General features: G+C 25.8%; 2 protein-coding genes across 2 annotated transcripts; one reads left to right on the top strand and one right to left on the bottom strand.

The window, feature by feature from the left end:
• The first annotated feature begins 7,076 nt into the window (after nucleotides 1-7,076).
• On the top strand, nucleotides 7,077-8,970 carry LOC113557627 (cilia- and flagella-associated protein 20-like). Its single transcript, XM_026963193.1, has 3 exons — nucleotides 7,077-7,160; nucleotides 7,691-7,882; nucleotides 8,557-8,970. Exons 1-3 carry the CDS (start codon nucleotides 7,077-7,079, stop codon nucleotides 8,968-8,970), a joined length of 690 nt encoding a protein of 229 aa, XP_026818994.1.
• Nucleotides 8,971-19,910: 10,940 nt separating this feature from the next.
• LOC113557438 (phosphoribosyl pyrophosphate synthase-associated protein 2-like) lies at nucleotides 19,911-22,587 on the bottom strand. Its single transcript, XM_026962962.1, has 7 exons — nucleotides 22,511-22,587; nucleotides 22,336-22,455; nucleotides 21,057-21,166; nucleotides 20,818-20,996; nucleotides 20,346-20,624; nucleotides 20,139-20,285; nucleotides 19,911-20,069 (listed from the first exon to the last, which is right to left on the bottom strand). The coding sequence occupies exons 1-7, from the start codon at nucleotides 22,585-22,587 to the stop codon at nucleotides 19,911-19,913; spliced, it is 1,071 nt and encodes a 356-aa protein (XP_026818763.1).
• Between the last annotated feature and the right edge of the window lie 1,882 nt (nucleotides 22,588-24,469).

Below are 24,469 nucleotides of genomic sequence, written 5' to 3'. Positions count from 1 at the left end.
AATTATCAATCCACGTCGATAAGTGTTGCACGTGTAATGTGTAAATTCGGGCGGGCATGGACCAATTGCGCCTAACACAACATTTTTGTATAGGGTTAGTATACCAATTGCGCTCCTTATATTTTAGGGTCAATATACTAATTGCGCTTTTATAACGCATAAGTACTAAAATAGTAAAATGCTTGAAAATTAAAACTTATATTTAATTTTAAATAGTTGACGATCAACAGATAACTTTTAAAATACGAAAAAAAATGATTTACCTATTTCTATAATATTATATATATTAATAAAAAAATTGCAGCTTAGTGTTATAATATTTCTATAATTACTCCACACTATTAATTATTATATTCTTCTAAATGATATTAGTTTCACATCATCAGTTTATCAAACTTAAAGTTATAATATTAAAATAAAATGTAATATGTTATAGAATATACATTTTCACTGTTAAAATGTATAAAAATAAAATATATAACGATATTTTTATTTTTTTAAGACATTTTCATCAGTTTGACAACTATTATAATATTATATAAAATATACTACATAATATGTACATATTGTACCTTTCGCCGTGTAGGAACTTACACATCACATAATATGTAGGAATTAACGTATGTAATTCTTTACCAGCGGCTACTCTCGTGTGTAGGAACTCGCGATTCTCTGTAAATACCACCTATTTACAGGTAGTTAATTAGGTTAGCGTAGATAACTTAATAGGTTTGTTCGTTTGAAAAAAAAGTGTACACTAATTAGTGTAGTGTAGTGTAGTGTCTAGGTAAAGTGTAAGAGGTGTGATCAGATATTGAGATATCTGTGTTCGAAACAAACGTTTTCGGCGTAGAATAATTAGCTATTAATTTTTAACAATTTTAATAAATGATAACGATCTACAGCTACACCGGCTTCACTTGCTGTCGGATCGGTGTGAAAAAAGTGTACAGTGTACACCGATGTAACACTTTTTTAAAACAAACAGCAGCGCGTACTGGTATAGTCCAACAGCACACTTTAAAATAAATTAAATTACAATATTTAAATAAATTCACGGCGGTGACAAATTATTATTGTTATTTTAATTCGATCCCGCTTGACCCCCTAGAGGGTGGCTGAAAAAATGAAAATCGTCAAATTAAGCGCCACCGACTACCAGGATCCCATGAAGATGTGACGACGCGCGACGGTCAGCCGCATACGTCGCGTAGACAGACGTAATATTATAATATCGCGGCTATAGTCCATAATATATACTATAAGATATAGGCGATCTACGTACATATACGTAGATTTTGTACAAATCGTTTGTGCATGTTTACTCAAGATGAACTTTCAACATATTTTATATTCACATAATATATTTTTGACTTAAAAATAAATATATATCAAGGTTATACGCAAATGGGCCTATACAAAATATACAATGAACACGAATTCGAATGTTTTTATTATAATTTAAAATAAAACTAATCTATTGTACTCGTATGTATAATATTATAAACTTAAATGAATAATTTATAAACAATTTGTTGACCAAGTGTTTAAGAGGACGTCTCACGCGCATATGTGTTGTCTGCGTCTTACACACGTACGACATGGTAAATTTTCGTTTATCAGTTTCAATAGTGAATTGACCTATTATCAAACTTTTAGGTAAGAACATTATCTGTGTTCTCTTATTGGTTTTTTGCGATATTTTAATTTTTAGGTGAGTTATGAGTATGAAATTATTAAATATTTTAAAATGCTCATAATTCACTTAAAGATTAAAATATCGTAAAAAAACAATGAGAGAACGCGAATAATGTTCTTGCCTAAACGTTTGATAATAGATTAAAACTAAAGATACACTATTGAAACTGGTGAACGAAAATTTACCATGTCGTACGTGTCGTCCTCTTAAGGGCCTCGCTTTGGTTATTATTTAAGGTGTAACATTTAGTCAATTTTTAATCTCATCTTAGGCACCCGGGGGATCTATGTGTTGGTTGTAAATGATTATTAGTGTGAGTAAAATTAAATGCGGGTACGGGTTGGAGGCATGCGGCATATGTCAATAACTCGATACCAATAAAAATTCACTAAACGAATTTGGAATTTTACGACAATTTACTTATTATTGATTTAACAAAATTAAAGTTAGCTAACGTTGATTTATCTTGATTCTGAAAAATACTTGTATTCAGCAGAAAAATGACTGGAGATCTTACGAAACACTGTTTTTAATTTAAATTATGATTTGAAAAAATTCATATTTCAATTTTTTGATTACACATTATAATATAAAATTTAGTTTTTTCAAAATATTCTGTTCGATCTATACTCTATTTTCTCTAGAGTTTTAAATTTTTTTTTTTCAGAATCAAAATCGGATATCATAAACTAACTTTGATTTTATAAAAACTTAAAGTTTTAAGAGTTTAAATTGATGGCAAAGCGAGGCCCATTTCCGGATGTATGAAAGAATTTTCTAATGTTTCTTTTTATAAAAAACAAAACGAAAATTATCGATTTTTAATTTTTGTACATTGTTGTAAATGTGTATATGTATTTATTTCATTATGAAATACATTGTTATTTAATTTTAATTTAAAAAAATCGATGTAATTGTTTACAATCTAATCGAGATTTTTTCTCCAAATATTCCGTTATTATTGTTTGCTTGGCAATTATTTGCGTTTTCGAAAATGTAAAATTTCTCATTCGTCGTAAGATCATTGCATCGGCATGATTTGCATCGTTTTGTCGTTTATTCAAACAATCATACATAAACCTATTTCAACCTAAATCAAACTGATATGCGACCGAATGACTTGTCACACGTTTATTGTTATCGAATGAGTGAACCAAATATAATCAAATTCTATTTTTAGCATAACAGACATTTTCAATAACGATAAGTATTTTTCATTTATTTACAAAATCTATTTTTTACTATGACATTTAATCAGAGTAATTAAACCAAGTTCCACTGTATATTTAAATAAGTATTGAGATTTATACCTGTCTTGTAAGGATCTGTTTGAAAACAGTCATTAGACTAAATGGGAATGATAAATGATAATATTATGATAAAATTGATGAGGTTATTAAATATTTTATATTAATAATGTACAGCAGTATTATCTGTTATTGCTCCGTGTCCATGTAGGTATAACGGTAAATGGTAATGTACTAATATTAAGAAACTTATTGAACATCTAGTATATTATATGTATATTAGTATATAGATAATATATACATAATAATTATAGAAGGTAAACTGTAATTTTACATAAATATATCTAGCTAGTAACTATGTCTATTATATATATTATCTATACATTTTTAATTGATTGATGTGTATACACTTTTGATATATTCAAACCTTTTTATAAATTAAATGATTTTTTTAAAGATGAAAAAATACAAATTGTTTAAATAAAAATAAAAATCAGTTAAATCTTAAAACAAGTTTATTAAGTCTAGAAAAATAAAAATATTAAATTAAAAAAAATCTAACCACAGTAACGAACAAATCGAACGACTTCTTCGGATAATAACTAATCATTCGTTTAACAGTCGTATCTGTTGATAGATTCTTTTTTGACATTGGCGATGATAGTAATTATACAAATCATACCTATAGATAATAATATCAAGAAAGAAATTAAAAATGTCATTGTGTAATAAAATTCATAATATAATATACCTACGTAATAGTTTCAAGTCCCCACGGAAAATGTTTTTAAATTAAAACAAAATAATTAATATTGTTATTTATTGTTCAAATAAGTTATTTTGTCCAAAATTGAACTTAAAATATAAAATGTATAAAAAATCTATTATTACCTTTATATTTTTAAGATATAATGGTTTTAGTATTAACTTCTTAATAGGAGGTATGTTGTAATCAATTTACAAAATTTAGATACAAAAAAAAAAGTTTTTATAAATTACTTAAAACAAAATAGTTTGCACTTTTTGCAATTTTGATGAATTTCGTTAAATTAAAAAAACAATTAAAGGCATATAAAAAAAAAACACTATGAAATTAACAATATAATACCAAAACCTCATTTTTTGAAATTTTTGTAATTACTGGCTACTGCATTTAACAGTAGCAGGTAGTATAATATAATGAATTAAAATAATATATAGCTAATATCTATATAAAGAAAGAAATGTATAAGGGGGCGATTGTCACAATCACCCTCCTCAAATACGCCTCTGATCTATGATCATATGTAATTGAATTACAACAAAAAACAAAAATATTGTTTAAGAAGAAATAGAAATAATATGTTATTATAATAGGTGCGTGTGAAAATCCGTTGTCGTAAAAATTTTTTTTTTAATTAATGTACTTATTTGTTTTCTGGAAGATATTTTTTTTGATAAACATAAAAAAAACTTTGTTTTAATTTTTTAAATCTTATAGGTATAAACAGAAAAAATTGTATGAATTTATAATTATTAAAACGTTGACGAATTTTATCAATTTATCATTTTAAATGGTTATAAAATATATTGTGACTATAAAAATTAGACTTCTATAAATTGGGAAATAAATACTTGTTCGCTTGTTGGGAAAATGGAAACCTTATATTAAAAAAATTACAAACTTAAATATATATTGTATATAAATTGGTCAAAAAGGTCAAAATATTATGAAAATCGTACCATATTATATAAAATTATAATATAAACTTGGTGACATTTTTAAGACAAATTTCTGTGATTATTTTTTAACAAAATAAAGAAATCAATTTAGTCAAAAACTAGCGTAAACATTTCTGTCTTTTTTACGTCTCCAAAGAACAAGTATAAACATTAGATCCTTTTTACTATCTAAAATTATTTTTAAACTTGAAAATTGAAGCATTTTAACGAATACTTATCGTTTACACGAACATAAAATAAAATAATTAAAACATATCATTGTAAAATCAATACATTCATCGTTCCACTAAGAATCTAAAATAAAAATCAGAGATAAAACGATAATTATTACGCAAAACAACTTTTTAACTGAATTGATTTTTGATATTTTTATTAAAAAACCAATAGTCATTGTGTATTACAGATAAGTAACATTTTCACCAAATCTTTTTATAGTATCATTTTCTATACATGAAATATTTTTAAAAATATTGTTACTGTTTTTTAGGCATTTTCAATTTGATGTTAAAATTTTAATTAAAATTCATAAAAATCGCGAAAATTTGTAAATATTTTTGTAATTAAAATTCATAATATTTTTAATAATCTTTAAACATTTATTAAAATTAAGTTATTCAAAATAAGCTTTTTTACAATAATTATAAAAAATAAATTGAGTATTTTATAATTATTATAGTATTATAGTATAATAGTTATTGATTTTCCAATTTATAAAAGTCCAATTTTTATAGTCACAATAATTTTTTATAACCATTTAAAATGATAAATTGATAAAATTTTTCAACGTTTTGAAAATTACAAATTCACACAAACTTATCTGTTTATATCTATAAGATTTAAAAAATTAATTGTAAGCTTTTTTTTATGTTTATCAAAAATAAAAAAATACCTTCCAAAAAACAAAGAAAAATTAACATACCTATTACATTTTGTTTAATAAATAAATTTATTTTTAATTAATTTGACTCCCTGACTACTCACTACTGATAATTGATGTATTGTTAGAAACGTGTTTAAAAAATCTGATGAACTTAATATTACTAATATTACTACTATAATGTTTGAAAAAATGTTTTGCATTAAGGTTTACTAAAAGTTAGTTGCGACACTAACTTTTTTTATTGTGTTGGAGTGCAAGTACAGGGGCCCCATAACATTTTTCGCATCAGGGCCCCACAAGACATAGTTGCGGCACTGATCATACAACGTAAATGTGCCAACATACATAATGCTAAAAAATCCATAATGGTTTTATCTACTTTATACGTTGCTTTTCGACGCGTAGTCCATAATTTATAATTATAATATAGGTATTAGGTATTAGGTAATTATAATTTATAATTATAATATAGGTATTAGGTATTAAAAAAAAATGTATTTATTATTTTAAAATCACAGTCTTGTAGGTTAGGTTCGATTATATATATCGACGACATGTAATGCATAAAAAAAATTAGAAAGTTTTTACTAATCAATTATTGGATTGTTGAGTTATTGAAAATCCGTTGAGCCTACCCAAACTGATATTCTGAATCTTTGTTCTACCGACAATCTAAATACTTAGACATTTTTTATAATATTGATAATACAGTCAAATTCGCGTATAACGATGCCGTATATAACGATATTCTGGGTAAAACGATTCCAAGCAATGTATTTGGTTGGTTTTATATGTTATGTGTAGTACTTTTATTCGTATATAACGATATCGGTTATAACGATAATCCGGATAAAGCGATGTTATTTTAAAACGAAAATTGGTTTTTATAATCACCTATAGCGACTAATAATATTATATTGTAATATATTGTGTAGTAAATTTGATTTCGTCCAAATCAATTATTCTTAATCTTATCTGTTGATCAGGTGCGTACTTTTGTGTCGGTAAACAGTGATATAAATACGCCAGATATATCAATGACATTAAATAATATTTCTAATTATGTTAAAAAATCTTATTCAAATAATAAACAAACTATTATGGATTATTTTTCAAACAAATCGCAAACATATACTATATATGTATTATAATATGAATTTTTACTAAAATTTATATAAATACCTTGAATGTTAATATATGTTATCTTAAATAAAATTATACAGTAAAAAATGTGTTTAATAAATCAATTTTTCAAAAAAATCATGTTAGTTTTTATGATCCGGATATAACGAAGTTCGGTTATAACGATCAGATTCCCTAGGTCCCTAGAAGATCGTTATACGCGAATTTGACTGTATTTTGTATATTGTGTCCTAAATAAATGTTTACACGGGTATTATAGCAACGAGCGCAATAACAAAGTGTCATATTTTATTTATGTTTTTAATATCAGTTTCAGTTCAGGGGCCCAAGAATTCCACAAGTTCAATAATAACAGTAGAAACTATAATCTCACTAGTGTGAAATAATGTTTAAGACGAAATTAAAAGTGCCATTGTACACCGCGTTTTATAGCGTCGGCAGAAATCCGCTGGAGAATTGGGCGATTCAGGTGTGTAAATACTATATAAATCCGTCCGATAAAACAGCATATTTCATAATATGCGCGTGGCTTGATAAATAAAATGCAATAGCTAAAATTAGTGAAAAATATACATCTTAAACGCATACTAGTATTGTGAAAAAGTGCATATTTCAGAAGAAAATCAATTTATTACGTATTTGAATTAACTAAACCGAAATATCAACTAAACGGCCGGTGTGATTTAAAATTCAATTGAAATTTAGTATAAACTATTAATACATTAATGTAATAATCTTAGATAAGACACGAGGCAAATTAAAAATCAAATCAAAATACAATCTCGTGTACTGCCTTGTACTCTATTACCCTGCTGTATACTATGTAGGTATAAAAGGTACTGACGTATAGTACGGTTATTTTTAATTATGAATTAAAGTAAAGCGAATTAGGTTTCCATAGTTAAAAAAAAAATAAAATCGTGTAAGTGAAATGCGTATAAATTATCTAACCTGGCATAATAAAATATAGCATACGCTCGTCGTATCTGGGTATTTCAGTGCAAATATGGAGAAACACAACAAGTCCAAGACAACATAATCAAGTCCAACGTTTTCCAGATCCAGTCACCAAACGTGAATGCTTGTTGTATAACTTGTCCGGTGAATCCTAAAGATTCACTTGGTATCACCTTGCCGTTCGTGACGTTGTTGGTGAAAAACCTCGGTCTATTATTCACATTCGAAATCACGGTACCTATACATAAATATTATACATTACATCGGGGATGGGCAACTGGCGGCCCGCGAACCATTTTTAACTGGCTCGTGCTACATTTCAAATTACTTTATTAAAATATTAAATGTTAGAATTTTTCTGTATTTTATTTTATATTTTTAAAATGTATATAATATTTATTGTAAGACATAGATATGAATTCTTATCTAGTATCGAATTATAAATGTCAATTGTAAATTGTATTGGCTTTTTTTTTTCTTTCTATGTTCTCTGACTCGCTAGATTTTCAGTTTCAAAAATTGGCCCTCTAGTAGCATTGAGTTGCCCATCCCTGATATGATATAATAGATTATTCTGTCCCGCATCTTTGATTAGAAAATATATAATAACTATTATTATTACTGTGTGTACCATACGAATCAATAATATTTATTACATCTGACTAGACTGACTACCTATATAAGGTTACCTTTCAAAAATTTTATAAAAGACAAAATGTTCACAATAATGTATAAAAATGAAAAATAATTGAAATTATATTTTTAAAACATTTTCAAGATTGGTTGACTATTAATCATCATATTTTATATTGGAAAAGTATAATATTTCTACATACTACTAATGGAAATTTGCTTTGTTCTCTGTACAATCTAACGCCCTTCCTCGTTTCAATTGTTACGTATAACAGATTTTGGACAGCGAAAATATTCGTCGGCGTTTGCGCGTGAGCAGCTACCATACACACACAAAGGTGAGCACGTTCATGATCGCGTTTCCCATTTGCATGCAGAAGGATTGGAACAATCTGAGTATAAATTTGGCCGATATTACAAGTAGAACGTTCAAGACAACTTACATGGAAACAGTACGTATCCAGGTTCACGCCAATTGCCGGCTGAGGAAGATATATTTTAGTGACAAGCTGTACCCAGACGATCAGCTTCCGAACGCGTACAGGATGCATGAAACCAAAAACGTGCGAGAGAAACCAAAGAGTATGCTGAAGAAAAAGGAGTTAGCCATTGAAAAAAAATCGAAGGTCAACAAAGTCGTAGAACAGTCTGATAAATTAACATTACCACCAGAACAAACGCCTGACTGATGGAAAATTTATTTTCCCTTCAATATTTTCAATAGATGCAGTGTGTCAAAATTATTTAATATCATGTTTTAAAGTATACATTTTTTTTTAATATAATACGTCAAACGTCATTTACTATAATCATAATATAATGTATAGATACCAGCAGTGGCGGATTTAGGATTTTTTTTTATGATGGGTGCTATTTTGTTAATAATAATAGCCGTAAAGTACTTATTATGTATAATTTGGGGAAAAAAATTAATAATTTGGTACTTAAACATAATTAAGCAATATAAAAATTGTAAGCAATTTAACATACATTACTTTTTTTAAATTGGCGATTTATTAGTAAGTTTTAATAAAAATACGCGGAACGGAGGGTGCTTCAGCTTCCAAGCCCCGCTTCCTTAAATCCCTCACTGGATACCGGTGTACTTAGTGAAATATATATACAGTGTCTCGTGGCGATTTACCCATTGTGATATCTCCTGAAATAATGGAGATACCATAATTTTGTTGTTTTATGAGACTCGCAGGAACGAGAAATACTAATATTTCATATTTTAATTCAATCTATAATGTTTTGGTAAAAAAGTTTAAAAAAAAATAGTTTTTATTTACTTGTTTTTAATTGCCATTTTATAGTTTATTCTTCTAAAAATTTCGACGTTTCAACATTTTATTTTCATTAATCTCATGATTTTAATATTTTTTTTAGATTCGAGAATTGATAATTATTTAATACCATATAAGTGCCAGTGTTATCAAACATATGTGGTCCACGGTTAACTTTTTTATCAAAACGTTCAATTAAATTAAAATATGAAATACTTGTAGCCCCATAGGCGTGCGCAGACCTAAATTTCGGAGGGTGCCTACAATTTTTTCGGAACCTTTTTTTAATTGTTTTTAATTTGTTAACAAGACATGTACATATTTTAATAAATTATAATACACGAATAAATATTGCTTACATTACATCACATAATTAATCAGTGGTATTTCTATAGTACCAAGTGGCAAGTAATATAATATTTCATTATAGATAGTTGGATATAAAATCTATTTTCAAGATAATTGCAATATTTATTTATTATTTTTACTTTTGTAGTCAATAACATTTCACTGTTATAATCATAATAAGTTATATCACGCAAATTTAAAATATTTTACGTAGTGTTATTTTTTTTTTATCACGAAACATAATTTTTTTTTACAACATATTTTATAAAAAATACCATTTTTATTCTAGTAACAACACCCGGACCCCTCCCCCCTGCGCGCACGCCTATGTATAGACCTTGCCCTTGTGAGTTAAAAATCATAAGATTATATGATTTTAGACTTAATGCTCAATGTAAAAAAACGTCGATTTAACACATAGAAAAAACACAAATAGAAATAATTATTTAGTAATGAACTTTTATTTCGCTTATATAGTTTACTGAAAAATAAATTTTGTGTTCAAATTTTAATAAAGCAATTTAATAATTACTGATAAATTCTGATTTCACAATTAAACTCTGGTAGATATATAGTAAAAAAAAAACTAAAATTGAACATAAAATACAATATATATATAGTATATTGGTTTTAAACAATACTGGAACAATACATTTTGAATCCAGACTAGCAGTAGCTAAATTTTTAACAATAAAGTTTAGTAAAAAGTAAATAAATAAATAAATAAAGAGTTTTTTGAAAAAATAGTATAATATTATATTAAGTTAACCTAAACATAACTTTGCGATATATTTTCAGCATTATTAAATTTATAGAATACAAATAGATAGTAAAATAAGTTATACAAATATTAAAAAAGGTTAATAATTAAATTATAATGTAATTTAATATTCCTTAGAATGAAGTATAATTATTTTCTATTTTTAATGACTTTGAGAAGCGAGCATGAAATAATTCTATAATACTATAATTGACTATTTATTTTGAGAATTAAAAAATTTACTGAAAATAGCAATACTATAACTAGTTAGTAGAAAACTGCTTGTTGGTTGAATACTTATAACATGCAAAAATACTCAAATAACAAATAAAACAAAAATAAACAATTCGGATATAAAATAATCAGTAATAGTGAATAAATCGTAAATAAATATAAATTATCACAGTGGTGCAGTAAATTTGGACGATGCCCGTTTCCGCCAATATTCGTTTCCAACCATATACGACATTGACCATGTTTTCACAAGAATAATTGTATACTATACGCTTGTATTAAAAACTATAACATGTTTTATTCTAGCATACACAGTTATAGTGCACAATTTAAACTGTGTAACCTTTTCACTTGTTCATAAAATATTATCCCGTTATATCTTGATTCTTGGTTAATCGACATAAATAGTAAGTATACGATAATGATTTAACATATAATCAAATACGATAAACGTGCAATATGCATTGATTATATATACGCATATACATAAACATAATATAAAACATGATGTTAAATAGACTTAATATTAGGTACTGTATTAAAGGTTTTAATAAAAGCGTATAGTATACAAATTGTTTTGGTAAAAACGTGGTTACTGGTTAAGTTAGGTAGATCTTATTTGGCGTAAGCGTGTTACGCCCGTAATTATATGTTAGTATGCTAATATTTCATGTTAATATGATTGGTAATAGGTACATAGAAAAGCAAAAACTAGTAATTATTTTAAAAACGATATTGAGTATTTTTCAATGTATTTTAAATTTTGAGAGATGAATGTATTGATATTACGATGATGTGTGTTTTTTGTGTCTGTAAACACTTTTTGCTTGATTTTCAAAAACTGACATGGTTTTTGGTAGTATTTTGGGAGGTCAAAAGTAAAAAAATGCTTTAAAGTAAATTGTATAATAGGAAAAAAAGTAAAAAAAAAAAAACGGGGAATTTCACAATTTTTGGCCAAATCGATTTTGTTTTTTGTGTAAAATCTAAAACTAATAATCACAGATACTTAACATGTTAATTAAATGTTTAACTTATTGTTTTTTATTTACGAAAATTTTTCAAAATATTTAAATTATTTTTGAACTATTTATAGGCACGAGAGATTTTTGTTTTCTAGAAATATCGATTTAAAATTAAAAAAAAATATTATACAAGATATCGCGTAAGTATTGTTCTTATATCTGTACAAAAATATTAAAAATACACAAGCTCGATTTTTTTATAAGTTTTTTAAGTTTAATTTTGACAAATTTCATAAAAATCGTTAAAACTAACGATTGTTTGAAATGCATAAGAATTATTATTTTTTATATCTAAGTTTTGAAAATTGAATATAACCTTTATCACAAGCAGGGGCGGATCCAGACCAAGATAATAGGGGGTGGGCGATTTTTAAAGGGCACATATTAATTTTGATAAAGTATTTATTTAAGTACATACATATGTTACTTTCCACAGTCTCGTACAGAATAAAAAATTATATCACTATAATTTTGTTACCTTTGAAGTATCATTAAGTCAAAAACTAAAATCTGTGACTTAAACTATTTTTTTTGAGAGGACGGGCGGGGGGGGGGGGCGATCGCCCCAATCACCCCCTCTGGATCCGCTACTGATCACAAGTAATTCATATTGAAACCATAACATCTAAATATTATAAAAATACAATTAGTTAATATACACATTTTATATTTTAAGTCCAAAATTTGGAAAAAAATCACTTATAAACAATAAATAACGATATAATTAATTTTTAACTAAAATATATTTTTCGTGGGATCTTAAAATTTGTACGTATACGTAAATATATTATACTATGAATTTTATTTCCTCACACAATGACATTTTTTACATTATTATCTATATTATTAATCAATAATTTTTACTGTTTAACGGTATTTACAGAAATAGTTTAGATATAATAATATTATAGTACTCGTATTAAAGAGGGCGTCACACCCGCATGTGTTGTCTCTGTCTACGTACGTAACATAGCAAATTTACGCTCAGCAGATCACATTTAACTCTGTCAGTTTAAAAATTAGAGTGAATCGACCTATTATAACTTATTGTGTTTGTATGTTGATTTTTTACGATTAATAATTTTTAGAAAGCTATGCGTATATAACATAGCGTAAATCAAAAATGCTCATAACTCACTTAAAAAATTATTAATCGTAAAAAATCAACATACAAACACAGATAATGTTCTTACCATCAAGTTTCATAATAGGTCTATTTACTCTAATTTTTAAACTAACGGAGCTAAACGTGATCTGCTGAGCATGAATTCGCTGTGTTGCGTACTTGTAAGACGGAGACAACACATGCGGGTGTTACGGCCTGTTAAATATGTTATTATAATAATTAAATACTAATAATATCATAAATAAAATATTTTCGTAAAAAATGTTAAATAAATTAATTTAATAGCAATATCAAAAAACATATCTTGAAATTTAATGTTCTTAGTAATATAGGCTAATAGACCGTCTTCGCACATAATTTATTTTTCGTATACGTACAATATGATGTATATAGCTATCATAGGTTATTATTGATGAAATGATAATGTTATTGGCAGTGGCTTGTAGAATGTAGATGAGTCTTGGCTTTCCTTTACTTTTTGGTTTGATTATTTATTGAACTTTGTTTGCCGGCTTATCTTTGACCCCGAGAATGTTGGTGTGGTTTTCGATATTGCCATATTTACTGCTTCATTTCGGTTGGTTTTTTTAAAATTATTATTGTTTTATTGTAAACGGACCTGAATAAAAAGCAATTAACACGCGTTGCTTTAATTGTGAAATAGCTATTCAAACATATTATTAAGAAAATGGCGGAACGCATACAGTAACAGATAATATATTATGTATTATAATAAATGTGACGAATACCCACCACCATCACCTATACTTGTATTTTTTTTAAATAATACATTTTGTAATTCGAAAGTACTAAACACTGTATTTTGAATAGTTCTTCAAGTATTGACTTCCAATAAATAAATAAGTTAAAGCGTTATCGAATATTATTTTAGTGTCCAAATTAAAAAAGAATTAATGAATAGTTTTTCCTGTTTAATTAACGATTACTTATATATATATATATATATATTGACATATTTCTACGTAACCAGTAAACATTTTTAATTTTTAACATGTATAAGACAAGTATAATTCATATTCAAATACCCACAATTAAAAATATTAACACGCTAAAGTCAGTGAGGAGAGCGTAGTGATCATTGTACTATTTTAATAAAACAATTTAACTTCAAATATATGTCTCAACGGAGAGAAGTTGAAATTGACGATCAATAAAAGGAAACAACTGTTTTTTTTTTTTTTTGAATAATAATAAACATTAATTTTATTACCAATAATATTTATATTATTTATTTATATAGTAAATTATCCAGTTTACTTATTAAGTTAGATGTATACTGCAGTAACTACGTCATAATAATCCAGTTAAAATACATACTTTTATTTTAAATCAAATGCATTGTGTATGATAAATATACAATATTAAATAAACTATACGTTGGTATTTAACTATTTAAGCTACATTTTAAAGTAATATTCAGATAAGTAATGATAATTTTTAGCAATATTTTGACATTTTTACTGCAATATATATATACATAGATTGGCGACAAAAATTTACATGTACATATAAATGTCAACCTGTATATAAAATTGCTATAGCCCCTCCCCCCAAACTTCAAACACTATTTGCGCCTATGCGGTACGTGTTCTCAGCCGCATCACGTTAAAAATGTTCACACTTTTTTTTACCAATTATTTAGTTGGTAATTTGTTGGTAGCGATTTTATGTCAAAAAAGACATATTTTCTAATTAAATGTATTTGTAATATAGAATCGTATACAATTTTTGTTTAATGTCAAATCACGTCATCTATAATTTTTTTTTTATACATCAGTAATATAAAATGTTGTCTTTCAAAATAATATAGCAACCATAAATCCTACGATTTTCCAAGAAGTTGTTAACTCTTTACTGCCATGGTATGTTATAATATATTCCGCCGGCCCGTCGCCATGTAACTGAATTAAAACGTCGTATATTTGTTATATACAATATTATACGACTTATAATAATTATTATATTGTCAATATTTGTTACCTATATAATTTAACAATATCATTTTATACATGGTATAAATTCCAATATGTTTTGGCTTTTTTTGAGCAGTTTAAAGGCAATTTAAAATCAAATTTTTTATTGTAAAAAGATAAAAAAATTTATAAACCGGTAAAAATGCTTTGAAATTGAATAAAATCGGAAAAAATTATATCTTGCCTACTGTTTTACTAAAAGTAAAATAAATACATTTATAATAGTTATAGTGTTATATGAATTAATTTTTTATAAGTTAAAGAAATAAGTTTTCGTAGTAGTATATTAATAGATATAAGAACATATGATGTACAATCGGTTTTATCTCTGGTCCAGTTTATTCCGTGAGATTTGTCAAGATGCTATTGTAATCCCGGAGAATTTATTTATTTATGCACATAGACTTTTTTTTTTTCAATATCGTACAATATTTTACGACCGTATAATATATCTGTTGTAATAAAGTATCGCATAAATCGTATATTGACAATAATTATTAATAAATCACATTAACACAAGTCGTCACTTTTGAGTCTGGTTAAATGCTATAAATAAAAGAAAGACTGTCCGTAAATGGGTGTCTGCTAGTAAAAATATCATTGTTTTAGATGATTTATTTTAATTGCAAGTATCGATGTTGGAGGACGCGTCACCCCAGAAAAATATGCCGTGAAAACACGTTTTCGTGCTTCCAATAGTACGTCTCACTGGAGGGTTTTACGTATAAAAAATAGTAAAAACACCTAGCTATTATGAAAACTGTAAAGGAGTATTTTATCTAAAATCTTATAGAGTCCGATTTTCGATATTTTTATTAATTATTCAGATAATTAAAACAATAAAGAGAAAAAAAATATAAAATTACTTATGAAATATTGGTCGATTGAAAAAGATATCAAAAATTGAGCTCTATACAATTTTATTATTCTAGATAGATTTAGAAAGTGTAGATAGATTTATCCTCTACAATTTTTATCACAACAGGTGTTTTTACTGATTACTCTTCAGTAAGCCGTATTTTTGAAAGTACAAAATCACGTTTTAAGGTGAACAAAGTTTAATAATAAAATTACGCTCGGGCATGTCATCGTCAGCGGCAGCCTTTTCGATACTCGGACTTAATTCTCCACCAGGCGCTCAGTATCGTACCAAAAACAAAAACAAGCTTTCTTATCGCAACCGCGCATGGGTTCTAATAATTGTCGTTACGAAAATAATAATACTAAGTTTACTGAGTATGATGAGTATAAATATTATTACATTTTGTTCGATTATATAATATTCGTAATTCCATATTTGTATTATTTGTGCTGAAGACCTGCAAAACCATCTATCGTAATGTTGAAAAACGTATGATTAAAATATATATATATATTAATTGCAGAAATAGTACATATTTTGTACAACAATTTTCGATAAAAGTAGTTATCTGATTTTTAATAAAAAAAATTCAAACTTTAAAATTGAATTAAATTGCACTTATTCTTAGTAATTTTAAAAATTGTAAAGAAAAAACAGGAATATATCAATGATGGAAATCTATTGTTTCATATTTTCCTATAATTCAATTATTGAATTCGTAATAGGTATAAGTAATATAGGTAAATTTGTTAAAAACTTGAAATATATATACGATCAAAATCTGAAAATATTTCATTTCCACGTACAATATATACAAACGTATTTTGTTACATATACAATAAGCAAATATGAGTATAAACAAAAAAAGAACCATGTCAACTTATAATCCTAACGTAATATTAAAGAAATTATAATAAATATTGCAGTTTTTGATTTCTATTATTTTTTAATGATTAAAACATGATAAAACACTAATCCAAATATTCTTTATACTTTATAAAACCGGAATAACTTTGTAAGAAAAAAAACAAAATTTAAATGTTATAACATTTTGTTAAAGACTTATAATGTATCAACACTGTCAACATAATATTACAATATTACATACCTATATTTACGTTTGACGGTATCTTTGTCTTGAAATCAATCTAAGTTTGATCAGTATGAAACTACAAGAATTGGTAATTTTAATCGCATGTACTATAATACTATATATATACTATGGACTTGCGCATATTATGATAGGCAGGGGCGGACTGACGTAAAAAATAGCATGGGCATACATATCTTAATTATATCTTTATTAGCCTAGATAGATAGAATAAGTAGCCTCCTCTCTTCCAATTCATTAATTATCGTCATATTTGGTTTCTAAAACTTAAAAAAATAATTGTTCGTGTCCTTAATTGTTAACTAAAGTTAAATTATGCTGTTAACAATAATAATACAATTATTATCACAGTTCATCAAAAAAAAAAAAAAAACTATTAGCTAAATATTATTTTAAATAACGATTAATAAAATATTGTTTAAAGAGGTATAAAAAGCTATAAATAATACAATTAACTATAAAATGTAACTGTATTTATTAGATTCTGAACGGAGTGATGAATGTATTGATTTTACAATGATGTGTGTTTTTACTTTATTTTTGTGTCTGTCATCACGTTTTGGAGTAGTAATAATGCTTCGATTTTCGACATCAACCCCTCTTTGAATAGGAAAATTCATCTAGTTGGTACCTTGGTAAGGTAAAAAATGTCCAGTAGTTTTCAAAAGTGTCGGGAAAAACCTTGAAAAAATAACGTAAAAACGGGAATTTTTACGCATAACCACTTTTCGACAAAATCGATTTTTTGATTTTGCTGTAATTCATAAACGAATCGTTGTAAGTACTTGAAATTTTCACTAAATGTTTATATTAGCGTTATCTATTTACGATTAAATTTTCAAAATATTTTGACCCTTTTTAAGCTACTTATAGACAATTGAAAAAATGTTTTTCTTGAAATGCCGATAAAAAAAATTTGGCTATCCAAAAAATCTTTAAAATTTAATTACAAGGCTTATTATAAGTTGTACTTATCGTAGTAAAAAAAAAAATCAAAAATCGTTAGACAACAATTTTTGTTTGTAAGAATTTAAAGTTCAAATATTTACGAAATTTATCAAAATTGCGAAACAATTTATTACAATTTAAATATAGGTAATAATATAATATATCCTACTAATTATCATTGACTGACAAATCATCTCCGTTCAGAATCGTTTTTCGCATACAATGATACCTTTCATTGCATTCAAATTCAACACATCTATTATAGTGACCAGTGACCTACTCTCCATCTCTACTTACAGCAGAGCGATACCCACTTTTTTTTTATTATGTATTATGATATTTTATCAAACTAATAAATTAGGGTACCTATTTACTTTATTCTTACACGATTATGTGGCTCATAAAACTAATATTTTAATGTAATTTATGCATACAATTATGTTGTACCTTATTGCCCTAAAGCCGCATTAAACAAGCTTTTAGCTTAGCAAACCTAGTTATAACTTTGTAAGTTATATAATGTAAATACTGATAACTAAATTGCGGCTCATGAGCACCTGTAAGGTCCAAAATCCTAACAGCCTAGAGGGCAATCGCCCACTTACTTGTCGGCCCAGACCACTTCTAATGACAGGTACAAGCCACAAGGTACTGACTACTGATAGCCATCTGCCTCTGTTGTACATTACCGGATCGCTCTGATAGGTCGTTAGATAATAATTGTTATCAACCGTACGCCGTCGTTGTGAAAGTACAGATGGTGTAGTAGTGGTGAGGATGATTGGCGATGGCGAATACTATATAGCACTGGTTAGGTTATATGACATAACCGCCAAAAGTGCAAAAATGACGTATCATTTCCGCCAATCTAATAACTGTTATACCTAAAGGTGTAAAAATGACATATTATTTTCGCTAAAATTAATAATAAATACATTTTGTAACTATTTATGTAGATTTGAATTTATATTATCACGGTTCTATAAAGTTGATATTGTTGAAAAAAGTCATGAGCATAGGTTATAAAATAATTGAAAATAATACAAATATTTATTTTTTATAACTACAAATATACTAGATATAATTATTGATCACATGTTCAGTTTATTTCAAGTAAAATATTTATGAATATTTATGGGTACAATGTATAAATACAATTTAAAAGAAGAATTCGACATTTGATTTTTATAATTAAGACTAAAGATTTTTTTTTTACATAGTGGTTGGGCTAAACTTACAAGAAATCCAAAAAGGACTTTTGCCTTTTAAGTCTGTGTCAAATATGAAAAAAATTTCTATTAACAATAAATTGTGATTATTGTCTAATGTGGTATCAAACAGAAAATGGTTTTTTAGGAAGTATACACCAAACCTCAATTGGTTATTGAATTAAGTTTTCAAAATAAACATTATTTTAATTATTTATATTAAAAAGTGTTGCTATTTATATAATTCATGATTTATTTACACTGTGTTTTTGTAAAAAATGAATTTAAGTTTCTAGTGATTTTAATAATTAAAAATAATATCTAGCTAACTAACTAAAATAACTACTAAAATACTCATTGTGAGTTTTATTTGTGAACATTACTTTTCAATTATAGTTTATTTAAAATATAATGGTACTTACATACATACAAATAATAACAATAAAATATTTAATATTATTAATGTAATAATGTGTAAGTTGTTCTAAATAATAATATATTTTTTTATAATTAATTAGTAAACAAGGATTATCAATAAAAAATATATTGTATTTATAAAAATCGTTGGTTGACATATTTATTTAAAATATACTTTGTTCATCCTTATATTTAAAATATTATACTCAAACTAATAAATTAGTATTGAGAATTCCATTAATTTTGTATTTAATTTCTTATGTTCTTCATTTTAAAACATTTAAATAAATTAATACAATTTATAGATATTTTAATTTTCTAGAGTGACATTTTTGAATAAATATGACATGGACTCTTTATTATGAATTCTACGAATAGCCTCTGATAGTAAAATACTTATGTCCACAGTTTTGATTTTGTGACATTGCATTTTTTGGATTTCATGAGGAATCGTATTTGTCACAATCACCTATAGTAATTAGTTAATAAACATAATGTATTTAATAATTTATTTAAACATGTTTTATTATTAATTTACTTCATCAATTGGTGAAGATTCAATAAGTCTTGGAGCATCAGAAGATAAAATACCATGAATAGCCAACACATAAATTTTATAAGCACCATTTTTTTTCAACATTTCAGCAGCAATTACAAATGATGTCACATCATCTAACATATCATCCTGAAAAAATATTAATTTTTTTAAAAATTTTCATTATTTCATATATTTTTTTTTACTGACCACTATAATAGCAATACGGTCACTAACGTCACCCACTATATTCATGGGAGGTTTTTCTTTGACTGGATATTCTGGTATTCCTACACCAACATCCATTGCTTTTGAACATAACGTTACCGGTGGCGGAGAATTTCTTCCATCAACCACATCGGAATCAGATTTTTTCTGTTCTCCATGAATAACAGCAATTCTTAAACGTAGATGTTCAGCATAAAATGTAGCTTGTTTTGTTGTTCCAGGATTTCTTGCAACTATCACAGCATTACAATAATCAGGGATCTATTTAAATTTTAAATATTATTCATATTATTCAACACAAATTCAAAATTGTAATTTCAGGAGAAAAAAAATGTATGACAATAATTTTTAAATTTTTAGTAAAACATTATTTTGTCCATAAATAAGATGAACAGTTAAAAATTTTGTTTCTTGATATATTTTAAAATGTATGCTTGAAACATTGAAGACCTACACATTCTTGAATATATTGTAAAAGTAATGGTGATGCTCTCAAATTGTCAACTGGACATTCAAAAAAACCTTGAATTTCTTTCTGGTAAAGATCCATTGTAATCACATGAGTTAAGCCTGACGAATATAACATCTCTGCCAAAAGTTTGCATACAATAGAACCACGTTTTCGCATTTTACCTAAAGCATAATTAATTATAAATTATTCATGAAGGTTTTAAGTGTAATTATTTTTAATACATTGTTTACTGTATGGCAGATAAGGAATAACTCCAACAATGCTTTTGGCAGAATAAGTTTTACATGCATATGCCATGATCAAAAGTTCCATTATATTATTATTTACATCTCTAAAAAATTTCCATAGAATTTAATATAACAAGATTTATAATAATAATTATCTTATAGCTAAACATAAACTTATCAGTAATTACTAAATTAGGCATATAATAAACACAAGGAATTTCAAAATATTATGAGCCATGAATAATGATGTAATCATTTAAAAATATAAATAAATATTATGAGATATAATTAAAATGTTTTTTTTCATTCATTGAACATTAAAATGTTATTTCATCATTATAAAATTTTAATTGTAATTATTACTTTATTTTTTTTATGTATTTTTTATGATATAAAAATGATTATAGTTAACATTAGCAAGTAAAAGCTTACTTTAATAGTTTAAGTAAATAACATGGAAATGAACCAATATTAATCACACTGAGAATCAATCGATAAAAGTGATGTCAAACATTTTTATAGTTATAAAATCTATGATTTAAGTACAATACATATATTTTTTAATTTACTCAGAATATTTTGTTGGTTTATAAAAGTAGTTAATATTTGACTATTTAATAAGTGACTAAAACAAAATTAAGAAATTAATATGACTGTATGGTTTAATTAACTAGGAGTTTTTTAAACAATCAACAACAAGTTTAGAAACTATCCACCTGATAATTTGTTAATAGTTTTAATATATAAAATAAACAATAATTATAGTTGGTATATATAAAGAATTTGCATAGCGTTTAAATCAGACTTTTTTTTTTTAATTTCATAAATAATTATATAATAATTCTATGTTTTTAGCAGTTATCTAAAAAAAATGAGAATATTAATAAAGGTCGAATAATTAATTGCTTTCTTAAACTGTTAAAGTGTCAACACAGAATAAGTACATACATTTTATAAAGCAGCCAATACAAATTATTTTTAGCAAATTTAAATAAAATTATCTAGAAAATAAAAAGGAATAGACATCTTTGTAAAGTATTAGCAATTTTAATATTTATACCATGTAATCCATATCAATAGATCCTAATTATTTAACTCTTATAAGCTTATAAATATTTAAAATAATTTTTCACAACCAATAAAATACAAGTTGTACAACATATATTTGTATTATAAGATTATATTTGTTTTTATAATTGTTAATGGGAAATACATTTATGCCATAATGCTTGTTTAATAGTATAAATAATTGTAGGAAATTAATTATACATACTTTGAACCAGTTTGAATGATGTATATGTCTTTTCCACGTACAGATTCTCTTATTTGGACAAATGTTTCTTTGTTGGTGGTATAAGAAACAGGCAGCCGAGCTGGTTTTACGCCAAGTTGACTATAAATATAATAACACTATGATCCGTGAAATTTAAAAACAGTATTTAAATTACCAAGCGACTAAATTAGCTAATTCGATATGCGAATTTCCGCTAATTATTATGATGTCCGTTGATTTAGTTCTATCCATGGTGATTAATATACGTTTAGTAGACGTCAAGGAGTGTTTTGTATTTCGATATTCTTTCAATAAATTGAAAACTTAACGAGAATTTCTAAGTGCAGATGTATTTAACATCTAGAACAATTTGAAAATAAATTTACTCGATAAGCCTGATTTTAAATTGTATTATCAACAGCGGGAATCAAATATATTACGTTGTTACGGTGATAGTAAAATTGGCGCACTTTTTAATTGTTGATTAGGTGTTGTAAAATAAAAAGTGTGTGCAAGTAGATACCGTTCAGCAGCTCAACTGTAACTACGATTACTGTAAAACTGGGCGTAGTATTCAATAGGTCATTGTAATGGAAATATTAAATTAGAATTTAATGATATTAATATAATATTGTATATGAAAAACGATTCTGAACGAATACAGTTTGTCAACTAGTATCACTAAGTGTACATTTTCATATGTTTTTTTTTTCGATATAATATTTATTACAATAATAATATAATTTTTTTTACTATTAGTATTACGGAAGGTTGATAACATCATTGTTGAAAACATTGCATTTATCATAATATATTATTATAAGAGGACGCTACACCCACATGTGTTGTCACCGTATTAGAAATGTAACAAAGCAAAAACTGTTTTGCGCGGGAAAAAACAACCGATAAGGCTAGTCATAACTGAGAAACTAAATTTTTATCACATAAAACGGTAAACTTTGATTGTGAAAAATCATTTTTATTTTTTCGAAATCAGAACTACATAAACGTTTTTAAGTTAAAAAATAATGGATTTTGAAACAATAAGAATTTTTTATATTTAAGTGATATCAAAAAAATTAAAACAAGGTAATATTCTGCTTGTTATGTGGTGAAATATTCGTTTCTTAAGTATGACTGTAGCCTTCTCGGTTCTTTCCCGCGAAAACAGTTTTTGATTATAAGTAATATTTTATATTTAATATTTATAATATTAATGAATATAGGTCATGTATACCAAATAATATTATTGTTATACATTCTTGTGTCAATATACTACCTTATCGCAAAATAGTGTGAATAAGCTTATGCATAAGAAATAAATAGGTATTATTTTAAATTAATCTACAAGTTTTGATAATTTTATTACGTACTTTATTGTAGGTACACACCTGTTTTTTAAAATTGTTGTTTCTTTTCTGTGTTCTTTTTCTAACGACGTGGATTCAACGTTGAGCTATAACAAACTGTATAAGAACACTAAATATACCAAGAACTGCTGAAATTATATTTATATTATATTTAGATTACATTTGATATTTAATACGACGTCTTATCAATATTTATATGATAATTATTTGAACAATTGTTATTATAATTTTATAGCTGTGGTAATTATTTTAATTATATTATAAAATGAATAATACTTTTTAATAATAACGACTTTGTAAAATACTTATTACGCAAGCGGATAATAAATTTAATAATATAACTACGTTTCTTTAGAATATTTAAACATTTCTATACAATAATATGTATATATTTTATAAACATACTATTACTATAATTAACAAATTATTCATTTTTTAATTTCAAATTCATTTTGGTTTGTTATATGTTATTCAAAATCTATTATGCCGTTTATCAGCGTTCATTTTCCATACTGACTAAGTGAAATAAAAATAAAATTATATTATTATATAAATAAAAATACTAATAAACAACAACTGTATATAAATATATATTTTTATGTATCATAATTTATAAATAACCAACTAACATCAATTAGTAGAAAAAAATCTACACTCTAAATTCTAGAACATTCCAGAATATCTAATAAAACCGGTAAACCTAAGCAAAAAGATTCCAAATCCACTGATTCAATCAAAAAAACTTTAATTAAAAAATCAACGAA

The sequence above is a fragment of the Rhopalosiphum maidis genome, chromosome 3, assembly GCF_003676215.2.
Source record: "Rhopalosiphum maidis isolate BTI-1 chromosome 3, ASM367621v3, whole genome shotgun sequence".
NCBI lineage: Eukaryota > Metazoa > Arthropoda > Insecta > Hemiptera > Aphididae > Rhopalosiphum > Rhopalosiphum maidis.
This window is presented reverse-complemented; position numbering and strand designations above follow the sequence as displayed.

Excerpts from the sequence above, each read along its gene's own strand:
- LOC113557438 (XM_026962962.1), bottom strand. The coding sequence starts at position 22,587 with ATGGATAGAACTAAATCAACGGACATCATAATAATTAGCGGAAATTCG. Across the intron at positions 20,997-21,056 it reads TCTGCCATACAGTAAACAAT|GTAAAATGCGAAAACGTGGT; the intron begins GTATTAAAAATA and ends ATTATGCTTTAG. Across the intron at positions 20,070-20,138 it reads AATCTTCACCAATTGATGAA|GTGATTGTGACAAATACGAT; the intron begins GTAAATTAATAA and ends TAATTACTATAG.
- LOC113557627 (XM_026963193.1), top strand. The coding sequence starts at position 7,077 with ATGTTTAAGACGAAATTAAAAGTGCCATTGTACACCGCGTTTTATAGC. Across the intron at positions 7,161-7,690 it reads TGGAGAATTGGGCGATTCAG|TGCAAATATGGAGAAACACA; the intron begins GTGTGTAAATAC and ends TGGGTATTTCAG. Across the intron at positions 7,883-8,556 it reads TATTCACATTCGAAATCACG|ATTTTGGACAGCGAAAATAT; the intron begins GTACCTATACAT and ends TACGTATAACAG.